Raw genomic sequence first — 21479 nt, 5'->3', positions numbered from 1 at the left:
GTGAGAAATAGATTTAAGGGACTAGATCTGATAGATAGAGTGCCTGATGAACTCTGGATGGAGGTTCATGACATTGTACAGGAGACAGGAATCAAGACCATCCCCAAGAAAAAGAAATGCAAAAAAGCAAAATGGCTGTCTGAGGAGGGCTTACAAATAGCTGTGAAAAGAAGAGAAGAGAAAATCTAAGGAGAAAAGGAAAGGTAAACCCATCTGAATGCAGAGTTCCAGAGAATAGCAAGGAGAGATAAGAAAGCCTTCCTCAGTGATCAATGCAAAGAAATAGAGAAAAACAACAGAATAGGAAATAGATCTCTTCAAGAAAATTAGAGATTCCAAGGGAACATTTCATGCAAAGATGGGCTCGATAAAGGACAGAAATGGTATGGACCTAACAGAAGCAGAAGATATTAAGAAGAGGTGGCAAGAATACACAGAACTGTACAAAAAAGATCTTCACGACCAAGATAATCACGATGGTGTGATCACTGACCTAGAGCCAGACATCTTGGAATATGAAGTCAAGTGGGCCTTAGATAGCATCACGACAAACAAAGCTAGTGGAGGTGATGGAATTACAGTTGAGCTATTTCAAATCCTGAAAGATGATGCTGTGAAAGTGCTGCACTCAATATACCAGCAAATTTGGAAAACTCAGCAGTGGCCACAGGACTGGAAAAGGTCAGTCTTCATTCCAATCCCAAAGAAAGGCAATGCCAAAGAATGCTCCAACTACCGCACAATTACACTCATCTCACATGCTAGCAAAGTCATGCTCAAAATTCTCCAAGCCAGGCTTCAGCAATATGTGAACCGTGAACTTCCAGATGTTCAAGCAGGTTTTAGAAAAGGCAGAGGCACCAGAGATCAAATTGCCAACATCCGCTGGATCATGGAGAAAGCAAGAGAGTTCCAGAAAAACATCTATTTCTGCTTCATTGACTACGCCAAAGCCTTTGACTGCGTCGATCACAATAAACTGTGGAACATTCTGAAAGAGATGGGAATACCAGAACACCTGAACTGCCTCTTGAGAAACCTGTACGCAGGTCAGGAAGCAACAGTCAGAACTGGTCATGGAACAACAGACTGGTTCCAAATAGGAAAAGGAGTACGTTGTCACCCCCTGCTTATTTAACTTATATGCAGAGTACATCATGAGGAACGCTGGGCTGGAAGAAGCACAAGCTGGAATCAAGATTGCTGGGAGAAATATCAATAACCTCAGATATGCAGATGACACCACCCTTATGGCAGAAAGTGAAGAGGAACTCAAAAGCCTCTTGATGAAAGTGAAAGAGGAGAGTGAAAAGGTTGGCTTGAAGCTCAACATTCAGAAAACAAAGATCATGGCATCTGGTCCCATCACTTCATGGGAAATAGATGGGGAAACAGTGGAAACAATGTCAGACTTTATTTTTTGGGACTCCAAAATCACTGCGGATGCTGATTGCAGCCATGAAATTAAAAGACGCTTACTCCTTGGAAGGAAAGTTATGACCAACCTTGATAGTATATTAAAAAGCAGAGACATTACTTTGCCATCCAAGGTCCGTCTAGTCAAGGCTATGGTTTTTCCAGTGGTCGTGTATGGATGTGAGAGTTGGAGTGTGAAGAAAGCTGACTGCCGAAGAATTGATGCTTTTGAACTGTGGTGCTGGTGAAGACCCTTGAGAGTCCCTTGGACTGCAAGGAGATCCAGCCAGTCCATTCTAAAGGAAATCAATCCTGGATGTTCATTGGAAGGACTGATGCTAAAGCTGAAACTCCAATACTTTGGCCACCTCATGTGACAATTTGACTCACTGGAAAAGACTCTGATGCTGGGAGGGATTTGGGGCGGGAGGAGAAGGGGACGACAGAGAATGAGATGGCTGGATGGCATCACCGACTCGAGGGACATGAGTTTGAGTGAACTCCGGGAGTTGGTGATGGATAGGGAGGCCTGGCGTGCTGTGATTCATGGGGTCGCAAAGAGTCAGACACGACTATGTGACTGAATTGAACTGAACTGAATAGAGCTTTTCCAACTTTGGCTGCAAAGAATATAATTAGTCTGATTTCGGTGTTGACCATCTGGTGTTGTCCATGAGTGGAGTCTTCTCTTGTCTTGTTGGAAGAGGGTGTTTGCTATGACCAGTTTGTTCTCTTGGCAGAACTCTATTAGCCGTTGCCCTGCTTCATTCTGTACTCCAAGGTCAAATTTGCTTGTTACTCCAGGTGTTTCTTGACTTCCTACTTTTGCATTTCAGTCCTCTATAACGAAAGGGACATCTTTTTTGGGTGTTAGTTCTGGAAGGTCTTGTAGGTCTTCACAGAACCATTCAGCTTCTTCAGCATTACTGGTCAGGGCATAGACTTTAATTACTGTCATATTCAATAGTTTGCCTTGGAAACAAACAGAGATCATTCTGTCGCTTTTGAGATTGCATCCACATACTGCATTTTGGATTCTTTTGTTGACTATGATGGCTACTCCATTTATTCTAAGGAATTCTTGCCCGCAGTAGTAGATATAATGATCACGTGAGTTAAATTCACCCATTCCAGTTCATTTTAGTTCGCTGATTCCTAAAATGGCAATGTTCACTCTTGCTGTCTCATTTGACCATTTGCAATTTGCCTTCATTCATGGACCTATGAATCAGTATTGCAGGTTCCTATGTAATATTGCTCTTTACAGCATTGGACCTTACTTCCATCACCAGTCACATCCACAAGTGGTGTTGTTTTTGCTTTGGCTCCATCTCTTCATTCTTTCTGGAGTTAGTTCTCCACTGATTTAGCAGCCATAATAAAGTGTCTAATCAAAGGAGTATTGCAAGGGATGATGAAGCATCAGGAAACCATTACCAGAGTTGGGAAAGAACTAGAAACTTAAAGGCCACTCCACAAGACCTTTGGACATGGAAGAATTCAGTTACTAAGAAAACACTGTGAAGCTGAGTTGGGCAGAGATAAATACCTTGACCAACTCTCACTCTCCTATCTTCCAGTCTCCTAGTGCCTCTCATTGGTCAAACCTAACTGGAAACTCAGAGCACAGTGAAGACTGAGTGATGGCAAACTCCAGAAATCAACCCCTGAGATGCATATCAAGGCAGGAAAGAGTAGAGAATGAATCCAGATGGAGGACCAGCGACCAATAACCAGCAGGCAAGCACAGTCTCCTTTAGTCACGTAAACAGTATTCTGCATGCCAGGGACTATTCTCAGGATATTGCAGATCTTAAGACAGGAAAAGATGCTTATTTGCATGGTGTTTTCATTCTCCTTGGTAAGACAGATGGTAACACAATATCCACACAAGACTATTTCAAATGGTAGATGCAATGAAGGAAAGGAGTATTATGACTCTAACATATACAAGGCAATGGCCGAAAAGCTTAAAGTGAATAAGAAGAGGAAAGGAATAACAGGAAAGCTTTTTAAGAGGAAGGGGAAGAATACTGAAACGAGAGATCAGCCAAGAAAGACTGTAAGCTTCTGAGGTTTAAACCAGTTTGGTTTATTCGAGAGAGAGATAGGAGGCCATTGTGACTGAAGGAAGGGTCGTAGGATAAGAAGTAGGAATGTAGGCAAAAGCTAGATCATAATGGTCTTTGTAAGCCAGGCAAGGAGTTGCGTGTTTTTGCGAAAGCAACAGAAATGTTTTAGGCAGAGGGTGGGAAGTTAGGGTGTTTGCAGGTTAAGATATATCTAATTTCCATTTGTAAAATATGACTTTCATAATTTCACAATTTATTGAAAAATAAATTGTAGTGGGACAAGAATGGAAATGTCCCATTATAGTTTACACTGCCCTGACCAGAGTTCCCATCTTCAGAAGTGGTATTTCCAAAGTGGTGGCACTCTCTGGATCACAATGGGCACCTGATACAAGAGTGGCTCAACCACAGGCTTGTTGGCAGCCCATGACATGGCTTAGAACTATGAGCTCTTGCAACTGAATTGTGCTCCTCTGAAATGCAGATTATAAGATAAGAAAAGGGTTAACTAATGGCAACCCACTCCAGTGTTCCTGCCTGGAGAATCCCAGGGACGGTGGAGCCTGGTGGGCTGCCGTCTATGGGTCGCACAGAGTTGGACATGACTGAAGCAACTTAGCAGCAGCACTCAGTAGTGTGAGAACTGATCAAAGAGGCAGAGAAAAACAGAGATACAATGGGAAGAAAAGAATAGCTTTTCTTTAGAGGTGCCTCAGTTCCTAACAGCTGCTCATATATGTATATAAATACTCCTGCTTCCAACCCTTTTAATTAAAGTGGCTTTTTTGGTCTCTATTTCTTGTGTGCAAAATAATTTAATGAGTACAGTAGTGTCCCCAAGGTTTCACTCTTCTTCTCATTCACTAAGAAGTGACAAATATTTACTCTGAAACAAACAACAACAAAACCCCTCAAATCTCAGTTACTTAAAACAACCACAGTTGCCTTCTCACTCACTTTAAATAGCCCATCACAAGGTGGATGCAACACTATTCTGCATTATCTTTCCAAGACCAAGATTAATACAGCAAATACTCTGGAACATTGTTGATTGCCATGGCAAAGAGGAAAAGAGTTCTGGAAGGTCTTGCATCAACAATTAAATGCTGTGTTCATAATTCAAGGGCATGATGAGTCATGTATCTCATCCCAACTGCAAGGAGGCTGGGAAATGCAATTTTACCACGAACCTGAAAGACAACAGAAGATATCTGGCACACCCACCACCATTCACTCATGCAAACCATGGCTTAACTGCTGTCTGTATACCAATGTCAAAATTTCTAGGAGAGTGCCCCGTTTTCTTTCTTTGTCCACATTGTCTACCATCTGCCAACATGCCACAACTGGATGATATCACAGACATTTCCAGTTTCACCTTCTCACAACTTTCTGTACTTTTACCTTTCTCAGAAACTTTCTGTACTTTTTCTCTTGGTCATTGGCTCCTTTATCCACTACCTCAAATAGAAAACCCAGGTATTAGCTTTGACTCTTTCTCTCTCCTAACACCCAATCGGTGGCCAACCCTATAGCTTCTAATTTATCCCCATCCTACAAACTCCATGACCATTTCCTTACATGAGTCCCTCATGGTTTCTTGCCCAAACAATTCTGTTAGCCTCCTGTCTGGCTTTCTTATCCTCCCCTGTAAATAGAAACTTATTCATTCAGAAAAACATATAGAGTGCTTACTGTTTCTTTACTTATTAAGATTAAATAAGTAACGGGCCCACATTAAAGAAATTCAGTCTAAAGAGGGGAACAGTGATGCAAACAAAAAAATCTCAACATAATGGACAAATATAATAACTAAATAGAAAGAAGAGTGAGAATGGGAACGAAACAACAAACTGGGTGTAACTGGGTGATGGGAAGGTAGTGTTGGAAGTTTCTGGAGAGGAAGTAAAACTTTAGCTAAACAAGGGAGCTGCTCCTCCACGTGAACTGCTGCTACTGCTGCTAAGTCACTTCAGTAGACGGCAGCCCACCAGGCTCCCCCATCCCTGGGATTCTCCAGGCAAGAACACTGGAGTGGGTTGCCATTTCCTTCTCCATTTCATGAAAGTGAAAAGTGACAGTGAAGTTGCTCAGTCATGTCCGGCTCTTAGCGACCCCATTGACTGCAGCCTACCAGGCTCCTCCATCCGTGGGAGTTTCCAGGCAAGAGGACTGGAGTGGGTTGCCATTTCCTTCTCCGCCACATGAACTACAGGAATTAAAAAAGGTGAAGCAGCTTGTGCCTGATACCTTTGAAAAACATTAACTCTCATCACACCCAATGGCTTGAGAGGAATGACATGAAAGAGAAAGCAGGTACCTAATCAGTAGGTCTCAAAGTGTCCTGGTGGCTATTTGGCCGGTAATTGGGTGGAAGATCGTCCACTGAGACAAGAAACTCAAAAGAAAGAGCAAATCTATGGGGAACTATGAGATACCTTCTCATGGCTGAATACTGATTCCAGGCATAGTGCCAACTATCTTTATTATTTAATCCTCACAACAGTTTTATGAGGTAAAATTGTACTATTATCTTCATTTTGCAGTTTAAAAACAAATACTGAGATTCAGGGGTTAATGACTTGACCAGTTACTAACTCCTTTTTGCACCAGAGCTATGCTGAGTTTGAGGTACCTACAGAAATTCCATCTGGGTGTGTCCACAGGCTGGAGTGCAAGGGAGGGACAGGAAGAGATAGACTTGGGTGTTATCAGCGTATAACCCCCAAGTGGGATCAAATCTATGAGCTCAGATGAGAGGGCTCGGCGAGCTCTAAATAGAAGGAAAAGCGCCTGAAGAACACTAACCTTAGAGTCTAGGCAAACAGAAGAAGGGAAAGCAGCATGAGAAGGAGTCATCTGGTATGGCTAATCCTTAAGAATGTTCTTCGGTGTATCTTTTCGAGAAGTCGCTAGCCCGGGTGTCTGGCGCTCAATTAAAGACTTCTGGGGTCAGAATTGGCATTCTGGGGTCAGAATTGGCATTCTGTCGAGGTTGGGCTTTTATACCTAATTCCTTAAGTACCAAACGACGACCTGAAACCTGCACGGAGATTTCACTACCTGGCGAGATAAAAATGAGCAAATCCTCCTTAAAGCAGATGAAGAACTCTTTTTCCTCTAATATCACCACAGTAGCTGTGGCTATAAGCGATCAGAGGTTACTGCAGAAACAGCCAACAGGTATTGGGTGAGAATCCAAGCGGCTGGCTGACAGGCAGGGACGCGTGCGCCCTCTAGGAAGACCGGGAAGGCCCCTGCAGGATTCCTCGCGCGTCACCCACCTCTCCACCTTACAGCAGCTCCTCTCCTCCTCTGGCGCCCCCACAGTCTCTGCTGTTTCTCTCCTCCCAGCGGCTCCCTCAGCGCCTCAGCCCTCCAGACGCCGCCGCTACCCAGCCTCCTCATTACCCTGGCGGGGGCGGGGCCTGATATAGCTCGCGCCAGGTCCCGCCCCCGCGCGCCGACGCCCCGCCCCCTCGGCCCCCAGAGAGGCGGCCTCCGCCTGTGTGGCGTCGGGCGCTTTCTCCCTCTTCTCGGCGTCATCCTTCCGTCAGCGAGCCCTCAGCCTTTTTTTCCCTGAGGCCCTCTCGTGCCCCTCGAGAGAACGCGGCGAGTCGGGCCACGCGCGCGGGACGCCATGCAGGCCCGCCGCCTGCCGAGCCCGGCCGCCGCGGCGGCGGAGGCGCAGGCCGGCTGAGGAGGGCCCGGCGCTGGGCCGCGGCATGTGGAGCGCCGGCGGCAGCCTGCGCCAGTCGCTGCCCCGGCTTCTGCAGTACGCCGCCGCCCTCCGGGGCCACGCCGAGCCGCCGCCGCCGCCGGCCGGCTGGGCCCTGCCGCTGGCGGCGGGCGGGGACGGCCCCGAGGGGCGCCTGCCCCCGCGCGGGGGCGGGGCGAGCGCGGCGGCGGCCCCGGGGGCGCTGCTGGGCGGCGGCCTGGAGCGCCACGCCCCGCCCGACGCCTCCGAGCGGCCGGGGCCCGGCGGCGCGGTAGCGGGCGGCCCGGGGGGCGGCGGCGCGGTGGTCGACGTGGCCGAGGTGAGAAGCTGGCGCTGCTGCTGCCTCGGCAGCACCTGTTGGTGCCGGAGCCTGGTGCTGGCCTGCGTGCTGGCCGCCGTGTGCTTCGCTTCCCTGGCCCTGGTCCGCCGCTACCTGCAGCACCTCCTGCTCTGGGCCGAGAGCCTCGACTCGCTGCTGGGGGTCCTGCTCTTCGTCGTGGGCTTCATCGTGGTCTCGTTTCCCTGCGGCTGGGGCTACATCGTGCTCAACGTGGCGGCCGGCTACCTGTACGGCTTCGTGCTGGGCATGGGCTTGATGGTGGTGGGCGTCCTCATCGGCACCTTCATCGCCCACGTGGTCTGCAAGCGGCTGCTCACCGCCTGGGTGGCCGCCAGGATCCAGAGCAGCGAGAAGCTCAGCGCCGTCATCCGCGTGGTGGAGGGGGGCAGCGGCCTCAAAGTGGTGGCGCTGGCCAGGCTCACCCCCATACCGTTCGGGCTGCAGAACGCAGTGTTCTCGGTAAGTGGCGTGCCGCTGGGCCGTTCTCTCTCCCACGTCTTTTTTTGTTGTTATTTTGAGCGATCTTGGGGCGGCCCTGGGAGGGCGCTCCGTCCTGTGGAATGCCGGCAGAGGAGTGACATTAACAACTTGCTTTCTGAGTACCCTGAAAAATTTCAGACAGATAAAGCCAATCTGTGTCGGGCCCCCTCAATTGGAGATTTGGTAGAGAAACGGGGTCGCGAAGAGTCGGTCACTACTGAGCGACTGAACTGAACTTAACTGGTTAAAAATGAGCCCTCTTAACTGAGAGGAGAGGAGAAGAAATATCTATTTTAAACATTTGTCACTTTACTCTGTAGCAGCTGCCGCACCAGTCAGGGAGTAAATAAAGCCTGGCTTTCCCTCTAACCTGCCAAAATGCATCCAGTTATCTTAGCTAAAGTTTTTAACAATGTGCGGCTAAAGGAAGAGTTTAGGTAAATAGAGGAGAAAGTAGACTCTATTTTGGAGTTTCCTAAAATTTTTAATAGGATTTTTTTTCCATCAAATAATTTTCTTTTTTAATATAGTGTAATAACCATTTCCTTCTCCATAATAAGGGGGAAAGCCTCCTTTTTACCTTTCTTTGGAGGAACTTCATTTTAAAATCACTTGGTAGTGGATAAAACAAAATTAGACAGGTAACCTTTTTCCCAGCTGAGAATATATTTGTCTTTTTATACACCTTGTACGCTTTTTGGTCTTGTATTCATATCTTTTGCTTATTCAGTTAAGGTGTTTCTAACTAATGTACATCGCGTTGTAAATGACTGAGTAATGGAAACACTGCTAGTAAATGATTGAAGAATGGAACTCTGCTACTGAGGACCATCCCATGGGGAAAAAAAGGATCCAGTATTTACATAGTGTCTTCAGCGCATGCTGTATGCTAAGTCACCTCAGTCGTGTCCATGGACTGTAGCCTACCCAGTTCCTCTGTCCATGGGATTCTCCAGGCAAAAATGCTAGAGTGGGTTGCCATTCCCTTCTCCAGGGTATCTTCCTGACCCAGGGATTGAAGCTGTGTCTCTTATGTCTCCTGCATTAGCAGGCAGGTCCTTTACCACTGGCTATGTGCCCTTGCTTTCCTCTTTTTTAAGTTGAGGGGGTTAAACTAATTACTGTGTTCTTCAAATTCAGTGATTCTGAAGTTCAAAGAATTTTCATATAGATGCCCAGAAACTCAACCCTTCGACTAGACCAAAAAAAAAAAAGCTGTGTGAAGAAAGAGTTTTAGCACTCAGATACACTGGAATCAATATATGTTAGTGAACCTGACAAATTTGTTTCAAAAATAAATTGTTATCTCTAGAAACTTTCTCATTTTGTTTTATGTTAAGAATATTTCTAACCAACCTACCCTTTTCTTTTTAAATTCCTTTTGCAAATCTCATTTTGATTCTAGCCAAGTGCAGCAATATAGAGTGAGGCTTGTGGCGATGTGGAAATAGATAAGGACTTTTCTGTACACAGAAAGTTTTATGTTTACAGGTGGTTTAGTATCTTCTCTTCCTTAAATTTTTACCTTTCACAGCTTCCTATAAACTTGAATTTTGACCCAGCCTTGGCTAATAATCACTCAGGTATCCTTAAACTTTGAAAGAGGGTTGGAACTAAGGAACCTAAATAGTTTCATTCTGTTAGTTTGCATCCTTTCCAGTATAGCTTATTTCGTTGTGCATTTTCTTGTCTACCAACTGTGTGCCTACTTTCCTGGACTGCTTCCACATATTATTTCTAATCTTTAAACTAGCTCTATGGAAAGTGATTATATGTATATTACAGATGTTATCTAATAGTACAAAACACAGGGCTGATGATCTGAATTCTGCTGTCCCCATAGAATTCGCCATAGAATCTGAATCTGTTGCCCTTGGTCAAGTTGCTTATCCTCTTTATGGTTCACTTTCTTGTATGCAAAATGGCAAAGTAACGTTACCTACTTCATAGGATTATTGAGACGACTGCATAAATAAATGCTACTAAGCCTGGAATATGCAGAGTACATCATGAGGAACGCTGGGCTGGAAGAAGCACAAGCTGGAATCAAGATTGCCGGGAGAAATATCAATAACCTCAGATATGCAGATGACACCACCCTTATGGCAGAAAGTGAAGAGGAACTCAAAAGCCTCTTGATGAAAGTGAAAGAGGAGAGTGAAAAGGTTGGCTTGAAGCTCAGCATTCAGAAAACAAAGATCATGGCATCTGATCCCATCACTTCATGGCAAATAGATAGGGAAACAGTGTCAGACTTTACTTTTTTGGGGTTCCAAAATCACTGCAGATGCTGATTGCAGCCATGAAATTAAAAGATGCTTACTTTCCTTGGAAGGAAAGTTATGACCAACCTAGATAGTATATTTAAAAACAGAGACATTACTTTGCCAACAAAGGTCCATCTAGTCAAGGCTATGGTTTTTCCAGTGGTCATGTATGGATGTGACAGTTGGACTGTGAAGAAAGCTGATTGCCGAAGAATTGATGCTTTTGAACTCTGGTGCTGGAGAAGACTCTTGAGAGTCCCTTGGACTGCAAGGAGATCCAACCAGTCCATTCTAAAGGAGATCAGTCCTGGGTGTTCATTGAAAGGACTGATGCTAAAGCTGAAACTCCAATACTTTGGCCACCTCATGCAACGAGTTGACTCACTGGAAAAGACTCTGATGCTGGGAGGGATTTGGGGCGGGAGGAGAAGGGGACGACAGAGAATGAGATGGCTGGATGACATCACCGTCTCGATGGACATGAGTTTGAGTGAACTCCAGGAGTTGGTGATAGACAGGGAGGCCTGGCGTGCTGTGATTCATGGGGTCGCAAAGAGTCGGACACGACTGAGTGACTGAACTGAACTGAAGCCTGGAATAACAAACACTCTGGCTTTTGTCATCATTCAGTTCAGTTCAGTCGCTCAGTCGTGTCCGACTCTTTGCGACCCCATGAACCACAGCACGCCAGGCCTCCCTGTCCATCACCAACTGCCGGAGTTCACTCAAACTCATGTCCACCGAGTCGGTGATGCCATCCAACCATCTCGTCCCCTGTTGTCCCCTTTTCCTCCTGCCCACAATCTTTCTCAGCATCAGGGTCTTTTCAAATGAGTCAGCTCTTCACATCAGGTGGCCAGAGTATTGGAGTTTCAGCTTCAAAATCAGGCCTTCCAGTAAACACCCAGGACTGGTCTCCTTTAGGATGGACTGGTTGGATCTCCTTGCAGTCCAAGGGACTCTCAAGAGTCTTCTCCAGCACCACAGTTCAAAAGCATCAATTCTTCGGCGATCAGCTTTCTTTATACTCCAACTCTCACATCCACACATGACCACTGGAAAAACCATAGCCTTGATTAGACGAACCTTTGTTGACAATGTCTCTGCTTTTTAATATGCTATCTAGGTTGGTCATAACTTTCCTTCCAAGGAGTAAGCGTCTTTTAATATCATGACATCATTACTGTTGTTATTATCCAGGATCACCTAGGTACTAAATAATGGTTTGCAGATAGAGTCTTAACCCTTGACTCCATTTCTTCATTTTATATTTTGTCCTGGATATATAATGTGGGCTCATTATAATTTGTTAATTAAAATTAAATAAGTTTTAAAAAATAAATATATTAAACATGTAATTTATGCTTTGTACTTAGAAATAATTTAAGGTAATTAATTGAAAATAAACTTGACAAGAGGCAGTTCTCAGTTTGGCCTTGTGAGGTCAAGAGAAAAGAAGGAAAAAAGAAAACTGGCCTCTTGAAATAGGTGTTATTGGCACAGTTTAACTGAGGGAGACACGGAGGCATCCAGGAGCTTGTTCAGGATCACCCAGCTACCAAGTGATGGTGGTGGTTCAGTAGCTCAGTCGTATCTGATTCTTTGTGACCCCATGTACTGCGGCATGCCAGGCTCTCTGTCCTTCATTGTCTCCTGGAGTTTGCTCAGATTCCTGTCCATTGAGTCAGTGATGCTGTCTAACCATATCATCTTCTCCCATCCCCTTCTCCTTTTGCCTTCAATCTTTCCCAGCATCAAGGTCTTTTCCAGTGAGTTGGCTTTTCACATCAGGTGGCCAAAGTATGGAAGTTTCAGCTTCAGCGTCAGTCCTTCCAATGGATGTTCAAGGTTGATTTCCTTTAGGACTGACTGGTTTGATCTCCTTGCAGTCCAGAGGACTCTCAAGAGTCTTCTCCAGCACCGCAGTCCAGATTCCTATGTAATGCTCTTCCTTACAGCATTGGACTTTACTTTCACCACCAGACACATCCACAACGGAGCATCGTTTCCACTTCAAGGCTTTATTCTTTCTGGAGTTACGAGTAATTGCCCTTCTCTCTTCCCAGTAGCTTCCTGAACTCCTTAAATGGCAATCCACTCCAGTACTCTTGCCTGGAAAATCCTGTGGACGGAGGAGGCTGTAGTCTACAGTCGATGGGGTCACAAAGAGTTGGACACAACCGAGTGACTTGACTTTCTTTCTTTTCTTTCCGACCTGGGGCGCTCATCTTCCATTACCCTGTCTTTCTGCCTTTTCTTACTGTTAATGGGGTTCTCACGGGAAGAATACGGAAGTGGTTTGCTGTTTCCTCCTTCAGTGGGCCACGTTTTGTCAAAACTTCACTGTGACCTGTCCATCTTGGGTGGCCCTGTACAGCATGGGTCACAGCTTCACTGAGTTACGTAGGCCCTTTTGCCTTGACAAGAGTGTGATCCATGAAGGGTCTTGAAGGATCAAGTGGTGGAGCTGAGTTATAAACCCCAGATTATCTGAAAAAGTTCATGGTACTGTGTCAAACTCTCACTCTTGGCCTTAAGCAAGGTGGCTTGTGGAGCCATTGGATATAGTCTATTTCATCTTGTTCATTTCTCTTTTTAACTATCTACATAATAGCTTCTACAACTGAAACTGTTTACTGAATTCTTCCAAGGTATGTGAGTGAAAAGAAAGTTAATGCTGATTTTTGTTTTAGCTTGGCTTCCCCTTCTGCCTTCTAGAACTTTCTGATTCTGTCCTCTCTGTCCTCATACCCCTCTGGCTACCCAAAACTCTCCCCTTTCCAGGTGTCTTTTTCTTCTTCCCTATCTGTCTTTTAAAAGTATCCTTCCTCCTCTCCATCCCAGTTAAAACTCACCTTCAGTGTCCACGATTGATTGACCTTTAATCAATGCTCATGATTTGGGCCAACTTCAAAGAGGAAAGGTAGTGGTCATGAGAGGCACAGGCTTTGGAAATAGACAGTCCTTGATTAGTCTGTGCTGAGTTATGAGGCTCAAATAAGCTAATGTAGTGAAGGCAGTGAGCATTTGCCTGGCACGTACTCATTTCTCAAAAATTAATAGCAATTATTATTATGGTGGAGGTAGATTTTATATTTTAGAGGCAGGGGCTGATTGTAAAAGAGGAATATATAGAAGGAAAAAGGCTCTCCCTTGCTTGCTATCTGTTCTTAGCTTTATTTCTTTCCTTCTCCCATGTGTGCTAAAAAGCAATGAACAAATTGACACTTCACTTTTGCAGTGGAAATTAAGTACATAACACTTTATGAATTCTTAGATCATAAGAAACACAGTTTCCCAGCTACATTTTAGAATCGTTTCTACTTTTAAAAATGTACTCATTTTTCCTGTGGGAAATAAAGGCCCCCACCTACCAACGTTTTTGATGTAATCTTGCATCTGTAGGTATTATTGTCCATTAAGACAAGAGTTCTAGATGTGTTGTCTGTGTGTGTTTCTAAGTACTGTTCTTATCTGGGCACATATCTAGAATGACTGTTTCTTACTGCTTCACTCAGGATAGGCTAAATTGTGCTACAACAACAACCCCCAAACCTCACTGGGTTGGAAAGCAAAGACTTGTAAAAAGTGCAGCTTGTATTTATAGTGAAGGGAGATATAATTTGTATTTTGAATTCCACTTTTATGATTTGGGGGACTATAATATATGCTCCTAGCATTTATAATATATCCTTTTAAAAATGTTTTAATTAAATAAGTAGACTCTATATTGCATATGATGCCATATTTTTCCTCATGATTTTTCATAAATACATCTTCCTTAAGTATTAGAAAAAAAAGCAAAGGCTTGTTTCCTTACTTGACGCAGATACAGGTTCTGCTTTGTCGGGGAAGGAGTAGGGAGTGTACTTTATGTTATTTTTACTTTGGGATCCAGGTTGACAGAGCCACCATCTTTCACTTGGTTTATGTGACATAGTGAATTCTACTGATTTTTAATGCTTTCATCTGGAAGTAATCTCACTTTTTACTAGCCTGAACAAGTGACATGGCCACAGCTGACTTCACAGGGGCAATGTGTGTTCCGGGAAGGTGCGAGAACTTGAGTGTTTGGCTACAGTAGTCTTTGACTCTGGCCTTGACTTCTGGATTCTGCCTCCCAGACCCTTCAGTCCAGTCCACCGCCACTACTCTGGCAGCATTTCAGCCTCCTATCTAGTCTCCTTGACTCTTAGGCAAGGATTTCCAGTTTTTTCTCCCTCCAGAATGATCTTTCTAGAATGCAAAGTTAATCTTGCATTAACTCCCTTTAGGGAAACCCTCAGTTGGGTTTTCTTTTCCCCTCAGGACATTTTCCCAACCCTCAGCTTACCTCTAGCCTCTCTCTTATCATTCCACAATTACTAAGTACCGCTTAGTATGTTAACGTATTTCATCGTCAACATTCTAAGAAGTAAACATGATTATTTCTGACTTAAACTAGGCAGATCTTGTCTGTAGCCTCAGAACTTCAGGATTTCCTTTTTGTTGATAAAGTTGAAAACTGTAAGCATTCATAAAAATAACTGTATTTAGAAAGCATTAATGCCTTCTTGTAAGGTCTCTTGTAAGATAGTCCCGTGGAGATATCTGGACTTCAACAGTTTAAAGCTACCACTGGTGAAATATCAACTTTAATCCAAATATGGTGGTTTGGTGGCGGTTTGTCGCTAAGTCGTGTCTGATCTCACGACCCCATGGACTGTAGCCCGCCAGGCTCCTCTGTCCATGGGATTCTTGAGACAAGAATACTGAAGTGGGTCGCCATTTCCTTCTCCAGGGGATCTTCCTGACCCAGGGATGGAACCTGAGTCTCCTGTATTGCAGGCAGGTTCTTCACCGACTGAGCTTGGAGGCAAGCCCCTGTTAATCCAAATATATTACATAATAAGTGGTTCTAATGGGTAACAATATGCATACTGGTGCTTGCAACTTCCAATAACCATCAAGTCCAGGGGGGTTTGATGTTGTTGTTACTGTTGTTCCACAGGAGAGCCTAAAAATTATTCCCTCTTTTCACTTTGGTCATAGAAAAACTTCAGTCCACATGGGAAATGTTTTCATGGTTGAATCTTTGAAACCTCAAATAAAAGCATAAAACATAGCATGTAAGATCCTCTTGATCATATATTGTATACCACTTTACAGTATGGAGAGAAAATTTACATGTATACTATCCCTTAATCATCACAGCATTCCTTTGAGGAGTTATCAGTGACTCATAGGCAGTTACATAGAGGACAAAATATCACACACTTGAAGTCAGACTTGGTTCTGACATTTCCTCTGACATCTTGAGCTACTCCTTGAGCCATGCTTTCTGTTATGAAATGTGTTTGCCATTACCTGCTGCATAGCTGTGATAAAATGTACAGCTTGTTCATTACTATTTCCTTCTCTCCATCCTCTGTATTCCAAGATGAGGACTTTGAAACTCAGAGAATTTTTTTTCTTTTTAATTTAACCATTTTTTTATGTTATACTTAGTAATTGCCAGGCACTGTTGTTCTAGCATGTACACATTACTTACTTAATGTTCATTTGAACCCTAATTCTCATATTAAGCTAAGGCAATGGAGGCAGAATGGTGAAATAACTAGTCTAGGAACATGCAGTTGGTAAATGGTGGAGCCGTGAGTTTACCTGAGGTTCTGCTATTGATCTGAGAAGATCAGCAGAGAACTTCCCTGTTTCCCAGAGAGCTGCTGGCTCTAATTGCAGAGCACTAGCCCTGGGACCTCCCATGTGTCAGGCACCGGGCCAGGTTCTCCACAGTTGAATCAGGCATCATGCTAGGGAGATGACTGGAAAAGATATCAAAAGAATGTTGTGTGTGTTTGTGAGAAATACATGAAATTCAGATTTCAGCGTCTGTAAATAATGTTATTGGAATACAGCCATGCTTATTCGTGGATGTACCATTTGTAACTCTTTTTAAGGTAAAACATCAAGGTTGAGTATTTATGACAAAAACCCTATGGCCTGGAAAGCCTAAAATATTTCCTACCTGGGACTTTACAGAAGTTTGCATGAGAGCTATAACAGTCACTGTAGTAAAATAACCACCAAGTCCAAGCCCCTGAAACTGTAGGAAGAGACCCATAAGCTCTCATATATATCTTTTTACCTTTGAATTTAACAAAAGCCTTTAAAAATATATGTATAGGTATTGTGGGTAAAATGAAAAAAAAAAAAAAGGAAAAAAAGAAATGAGTAAGTTTAAAAGTGGAAGGCCTGACCCATCAGCCCGGCTCACTTATCAGTAGAACCATTTCAAAGAATTTTATGTTACAAACTGTTAGTTGCTTCTGCTATTTTTATTAGTACAGAGTAGGTTAGAAGCAGCAACAGGGAGTGTTTTTGCTTGTTTGAGGGAGGGGCAGGAAGCTGTTAAACTGGTGTACTGACTAAAATAATGATGGCAAAATAAGATTAAAGACAAAACTGAAGCAGGTATAACTGAACTGTATTGTATTTCCCTTGAATTTGCCTGGAGTAGTCAAGAAAAAGATAAATTGCTTCTAATAATTTAATTCACAATTGAACTGAAATTTACTGCAGTTAAATAAAAATATTTTATTGGCTAGTGACTATGAGACCAGAAAAATTGTAAAGTTCTTAGTCTTATGGACTGTTTGGGGACATTTAGTTCTGTCTCAGCTCCTGTGTGACTTTGGTGAAGTCATTTAATGATCTGGCCTCCAATTATCATTATTTGTAAAATTAGAGAGGTTAGACAGGGTCTCAGAGTTTACTCTCAAAAAGACAAATGTTCTGAGTCACTATTTAACATTACTTTGTATGTAACAGTTTTGGTGACGGTACGTTTTATAAAAACGTTTTTTCATCTTCTTAAATTCTTATTCTGTGTTATAGATATTCATATACCAATTATGAGTCATAATACACATTGTGCCAGCTTAACTAATGATTAATTCTTCTTGCTATTAAAGTATACTGATTTTTCTTACTATTAAAGTATCCTGATTCATTGCTGTTGGTACAGTTCAGATGGAATAGATGACAGAGACGCAGCCTGTTTTGAAGGAGCTTGGAGTCTTTAAGTCTGAAGGTTGAGGTATAATGACCAAGCTGAAAAATGCGTTGCCACCTCATCTGTAGACTTCACAGAACCGCTAAGTATAGCTGGCTGTTACTTCCTTAAAACGGTGTTCTCTTTGTGCCTCTTCAGTCATCTCACCAGCTTCTGTGGTTTTCATGTGTCATATATGGGGTTAGAATTCACAAACCTGTATATCTAGCCTGTTGTATCATAGTAACAATTAGAGTATGTCTTATTACCCCTTCCTAGATTAAAATGTCTTTAGAGGCAGAGAGTCTTGTTAAAACTTATTTTAAAAGTGTTTTTTCTGCCTATGAATAAGTATTCATTGTAAAAACTTTGAAAAGTATAGTACGTATAAGGAGGAAAACATTCAGCATTTTCGTGTTTATTTTTCTAGTCTTTTCGCTTTTTAGTGCATGTGCTTCCTTTATGTAATAACATTGTGAGTGAATGTTGTAAATGATTTCAGAGACTTTTTACTGAATGTGATGAACATTTTGGTCGTTGAGTAGGGTACAGAATGACTTTCATGACCACACAGTCATTTTGTACTTTGCATGTTGATGAATCTGAACCTATTCTGATGGCAGTAGGAAAAAGTTTAAGCGGGATTGGATTTGCCATTTTTAAAAGATTTCTGCAGAATGTAACTTAGGTTGTGAGTGGTGGGTAGATCTACCGCGTCTAGGCCAGAGAGGAGACGAACAGAAGAGATGACGGGCAGACTTCGTACAGACGCAGAAGGTAGAATTCTCTAGGAAAGAGCAGATGACTGGATGTGGGGAGGGGGGGAGAGTGCTGTCTAGTTAGGGCAGCTGAGATTGGAAACAAGGAAAGAAGTATTCTGAGGAGGGAAGAGGATGATAGTGTTTTTCCTTAAAACAGTTTTTAAAATTTCCTGTTTCTGGGAGTGAAAGTTGGCTGCCGTTTGTTAACTCTTTCTCCCTCCTTTCTGTTTCTGAAACACTGACAGTATTTTCAGGATATACATCATGAAATATGATTTATCAATAATAAGTAGATGAAATGATCAAACTGTAGTCACTTTAACTTCTTTTGACCATTCCTTAAAAATTATTATGGGGATTCATGATTTTTTCTGTATAATATTACTAGATATATGTTTTAATTGAAATTTATATTAACATAACTTTGTCAATAAACAACATTGCTTTTATATAAACTAGGAAACACACCTCTACAGGAAGGTGTGATTTGCCAAAACTAATGTCGTTTCACAAAACTATGGATAAAATTTGAGGTCTTCCATACACAGATCACCTTTATATTCTTCATTTGATCTGTGTCAAGATATTCTGTTTAAAAATGATGGTTTTTTAGTTTGTTAAACAATTGTAAATGGAGAAGTTAGAGGAACTGTAGGCAGTGTTGCCAGAGGAGCTGTGCTTTGTACCGTGTCTGAGGTTCAGCACGCTTTCAAGTGACCGTCTGTCTGTACACAGTTCTTCTTGTCAGCTTCAAAAATGTGTGTTCAGTGAAGAATCAGTTCTTACTCTTTAAGATTAAGGGTTTTTTTTTCTCGTTTTTTCTTCCCTTCAGATGTGCACATTGTTTTCAGGATCTATCTGGTATATGGTAATATGCTACAGTAACCCTTACCTATCGAGGCAAGTGAATTACATCTCCAAGTAAATCACAGTACTTCTGGGAATAAGAATGTGTGTACTTTCACGGTGCTTCTGGAGTTCTGAAAGCATGGGAGGGTGGCAATCAGGTAGCATTCACCATCCCTGAAACCCACACTGAAGTATTTCTGATCATAGAAGCTAACCAGCAGGATAACACTGACATCCTAGATTGAGATTTCTGAGTCTTTGGAGTAGGAAAACAGTCTTGAGTCAATTCCCCAGGGTATAATAGGCAGGAATTCCCAGTAGGATTATTCTGGGTTCACATTTAATGTCTTTGTGGAAAGTAGGATAAGGAGACATATTTTATTAAAGTCAGTGGGTCGGACTTCCCTTCTGGACCAGTGGTTAAGAATCTGCCTGCCAGTGCAGGGGACACAGGTTCGATCCTTGGTCCTGGAGATCCCACATACTGTGGGGCAGCTAAGCCCATGTGCCACCACTGCTGAACCTGTGCTCAGAGCCCGCGGGCAGCGACTACTGGAGCCCACGCACTCTACAGCCCATGCTCCCCAACAGGAGACGCCCCCACCACATGGCAAGGACTACCTCCACTCAGCACAGCTAGAGAAAGCCAGTGCGCAGCAGCGAAGATCCAGTGCCAACAAAAATAATAAATGATTTTACAAAACGTCCACGGGTAAAGGCTTTCTGGGGAAAGAAGGTTGGATGGATCTCTTTGTGCGGCAAGTGTTGTACATTAACCATGTTTGTCCAAGATTGGATGCAGATTCTGAGTAGGATCTTGGCTAATAGGAAATGCCATGTTAGAATAATTTAAAATCTGTTTATCTTTAATACACTTGGTTGAAAAACTGTATGTGCCTATGTACATTATTATTTTGATATGTTGGCTAAATTCTTTGACGTGCTAGCAAAACAGTTTTACTGTGATTAGCTGAAATTAGTTTCTTTGCTTTATTTAGCTACGCAGCTTTTCAAAAAAGAACTATATGTAAATCATAACACTTGCTTTTTCTGTCGGATGAGATTTGGTAATGAGAGGTTTGGTAAACTTTGATGTATGCTTTGGATGAAGGTCTTGTTAAAAGAGTTAAGTGGCAGAGTTGTTTCAGATGTATGATATCTGTTCTTAAAATAGCCATTTAGATATTATTGCTGTCATCCATAAATGTCAAATATATATTCTCTTTAGGGAAACTTTAATTACATTTAAAGATTATGAACTAAAGTTGCATTCTGACATTTTAAATACTTAGAAAATAACTTGCATAACATATATTACTATAACTGTAATATAATAAATTTTATGACTTTCATTTTTGTCATATTTACTTACTTTATACATTTGACATGTTTAATCCTAAAGAAAATTTTTCCGTTACTGTGAGTGCCCCAGACTGATAGAGGAACCTTCCTAAAACTTAGCCCCGTTCATGTCACTCTTCGACTAAGTTCCTCAGAGCTTTTCTGCTGAGTGCACACTCATTCCCCTTTCACCCAGACCCCTCACAAGTATCCTCTTTGTTTTGCAGGAGTCCCTTGCACTTTAAACAACCCAGACTGCGCTGCTGACTTTACTGATAAACCCTGCATGTTCTCATTGCCCTCACCGTGTGTGCCACGTGGACCTCGTTCATTCCCTTCTTGGAGCCCCTTCCCTTCTCCGTCCCACCATCTTTCCCTGTGAAGCCCATGTTCAGCTTGTGGAGTTCATTTCAAATTCCTCTTTTCCCACAGTGTTGCCCTTTGGCCCCCACTCCTACAGAGATTTTAATCCCTGTTTACTCTTTAATACTTTCCATGCAGTTCTTCTCAAGGCTCCCCTTCTGCCTGTGTGTACTTGTCAGTGTGCGAATTCTTCAAGGTAAAAGTTGTGTCATTGTGTCTATCTCTGGCAGACACCTTCCAGAGCATCTTGCAGTCACTGAGTCCGTCATTGTTTAGTGAATCTTAACAACCAGTCACACTGCAGTGTTCTTTCTAAATCAGCAGTGGTGCGTCTCCTATTCATCACCTATGAGTAGAGATGAATGTAGCTTTACATAATTTTAGGTTAGACTGTAGTTGTAGAATAACCTGTAACTCATTAAAACACCAGATTTTAATATTAATAAAAATAAAATTTAATAAAGTAGCCACTAACTTTCTTATATAACAGCAATACTCAGATAAGGATATGGAAGTTATTCTCAAAATTAATGGCTGTAGTAACAACCATGGGCTTCTCAGGTGGTGCTAGTGATAAAGAACCCACCTGCCAATGCAGGAGACATAAGAGATGCGGGTTCGATCCTTGGGTCAGGAAGATCCCCTGGAGGAGGGCATAGCAACCCACTCCAGTATTCTTTCCTGCCTGGAAAATCCCATGGTCAGAGGAGCCTGGCGGGCTGCAGTCCATAGGGTCACAAAGAGTCAGACACGACTGAAGTGACTGCGTACACACACACAATGTCTGTAACATAAAATTTTTAGAAATAAACTAAGAAATGCTTGATATATATAAATAA

At 42.9% G+C, this 21479-nt stretch overlaps 1 protein-coding gene across 1 annotated transcript in view; it reads left to right on the top strand.

Moving 5' to 3' along the window:
- Positions 1-6968: 6968 nt before the first annotated feature.
- The window catches only part of TMEM64 (transmembrane protein 64), a 38220-nt gene continuing 23709 nt past the window's right edge, over positions 6969-21479 (top strand). Inside the window, exon 1 of the mRNA XM_055432096.2 lies at positions 6969-8005. Coding sequence (XP_055288071.2) covers positions 7214-8005 — 792 coding nt within the window. The 5' untranslated portion in view covers positions 6969-7213. The remainder of the gene's footprint in view (positions 8006-21479) is intronic.

This window comes from Moschus berezovskii, chromosome 16, assembly GCF_049115385.1.
Source record: "Moschus berezovskii isolate FMDL1 chromosome 16, NW_MosBer_1.0, whole genome shotgun sequence".
Classification (NCBI taxonomy): domain Eukaryota; kingdom Metazoa; phylum Chordata; class Mammalia; order Artiodactyla; family Moschidae; genus Moschus; species Moschus berezovskii.
This window is presented reverse-complemented; position numbering and strand designations above follow the sequence as displayed.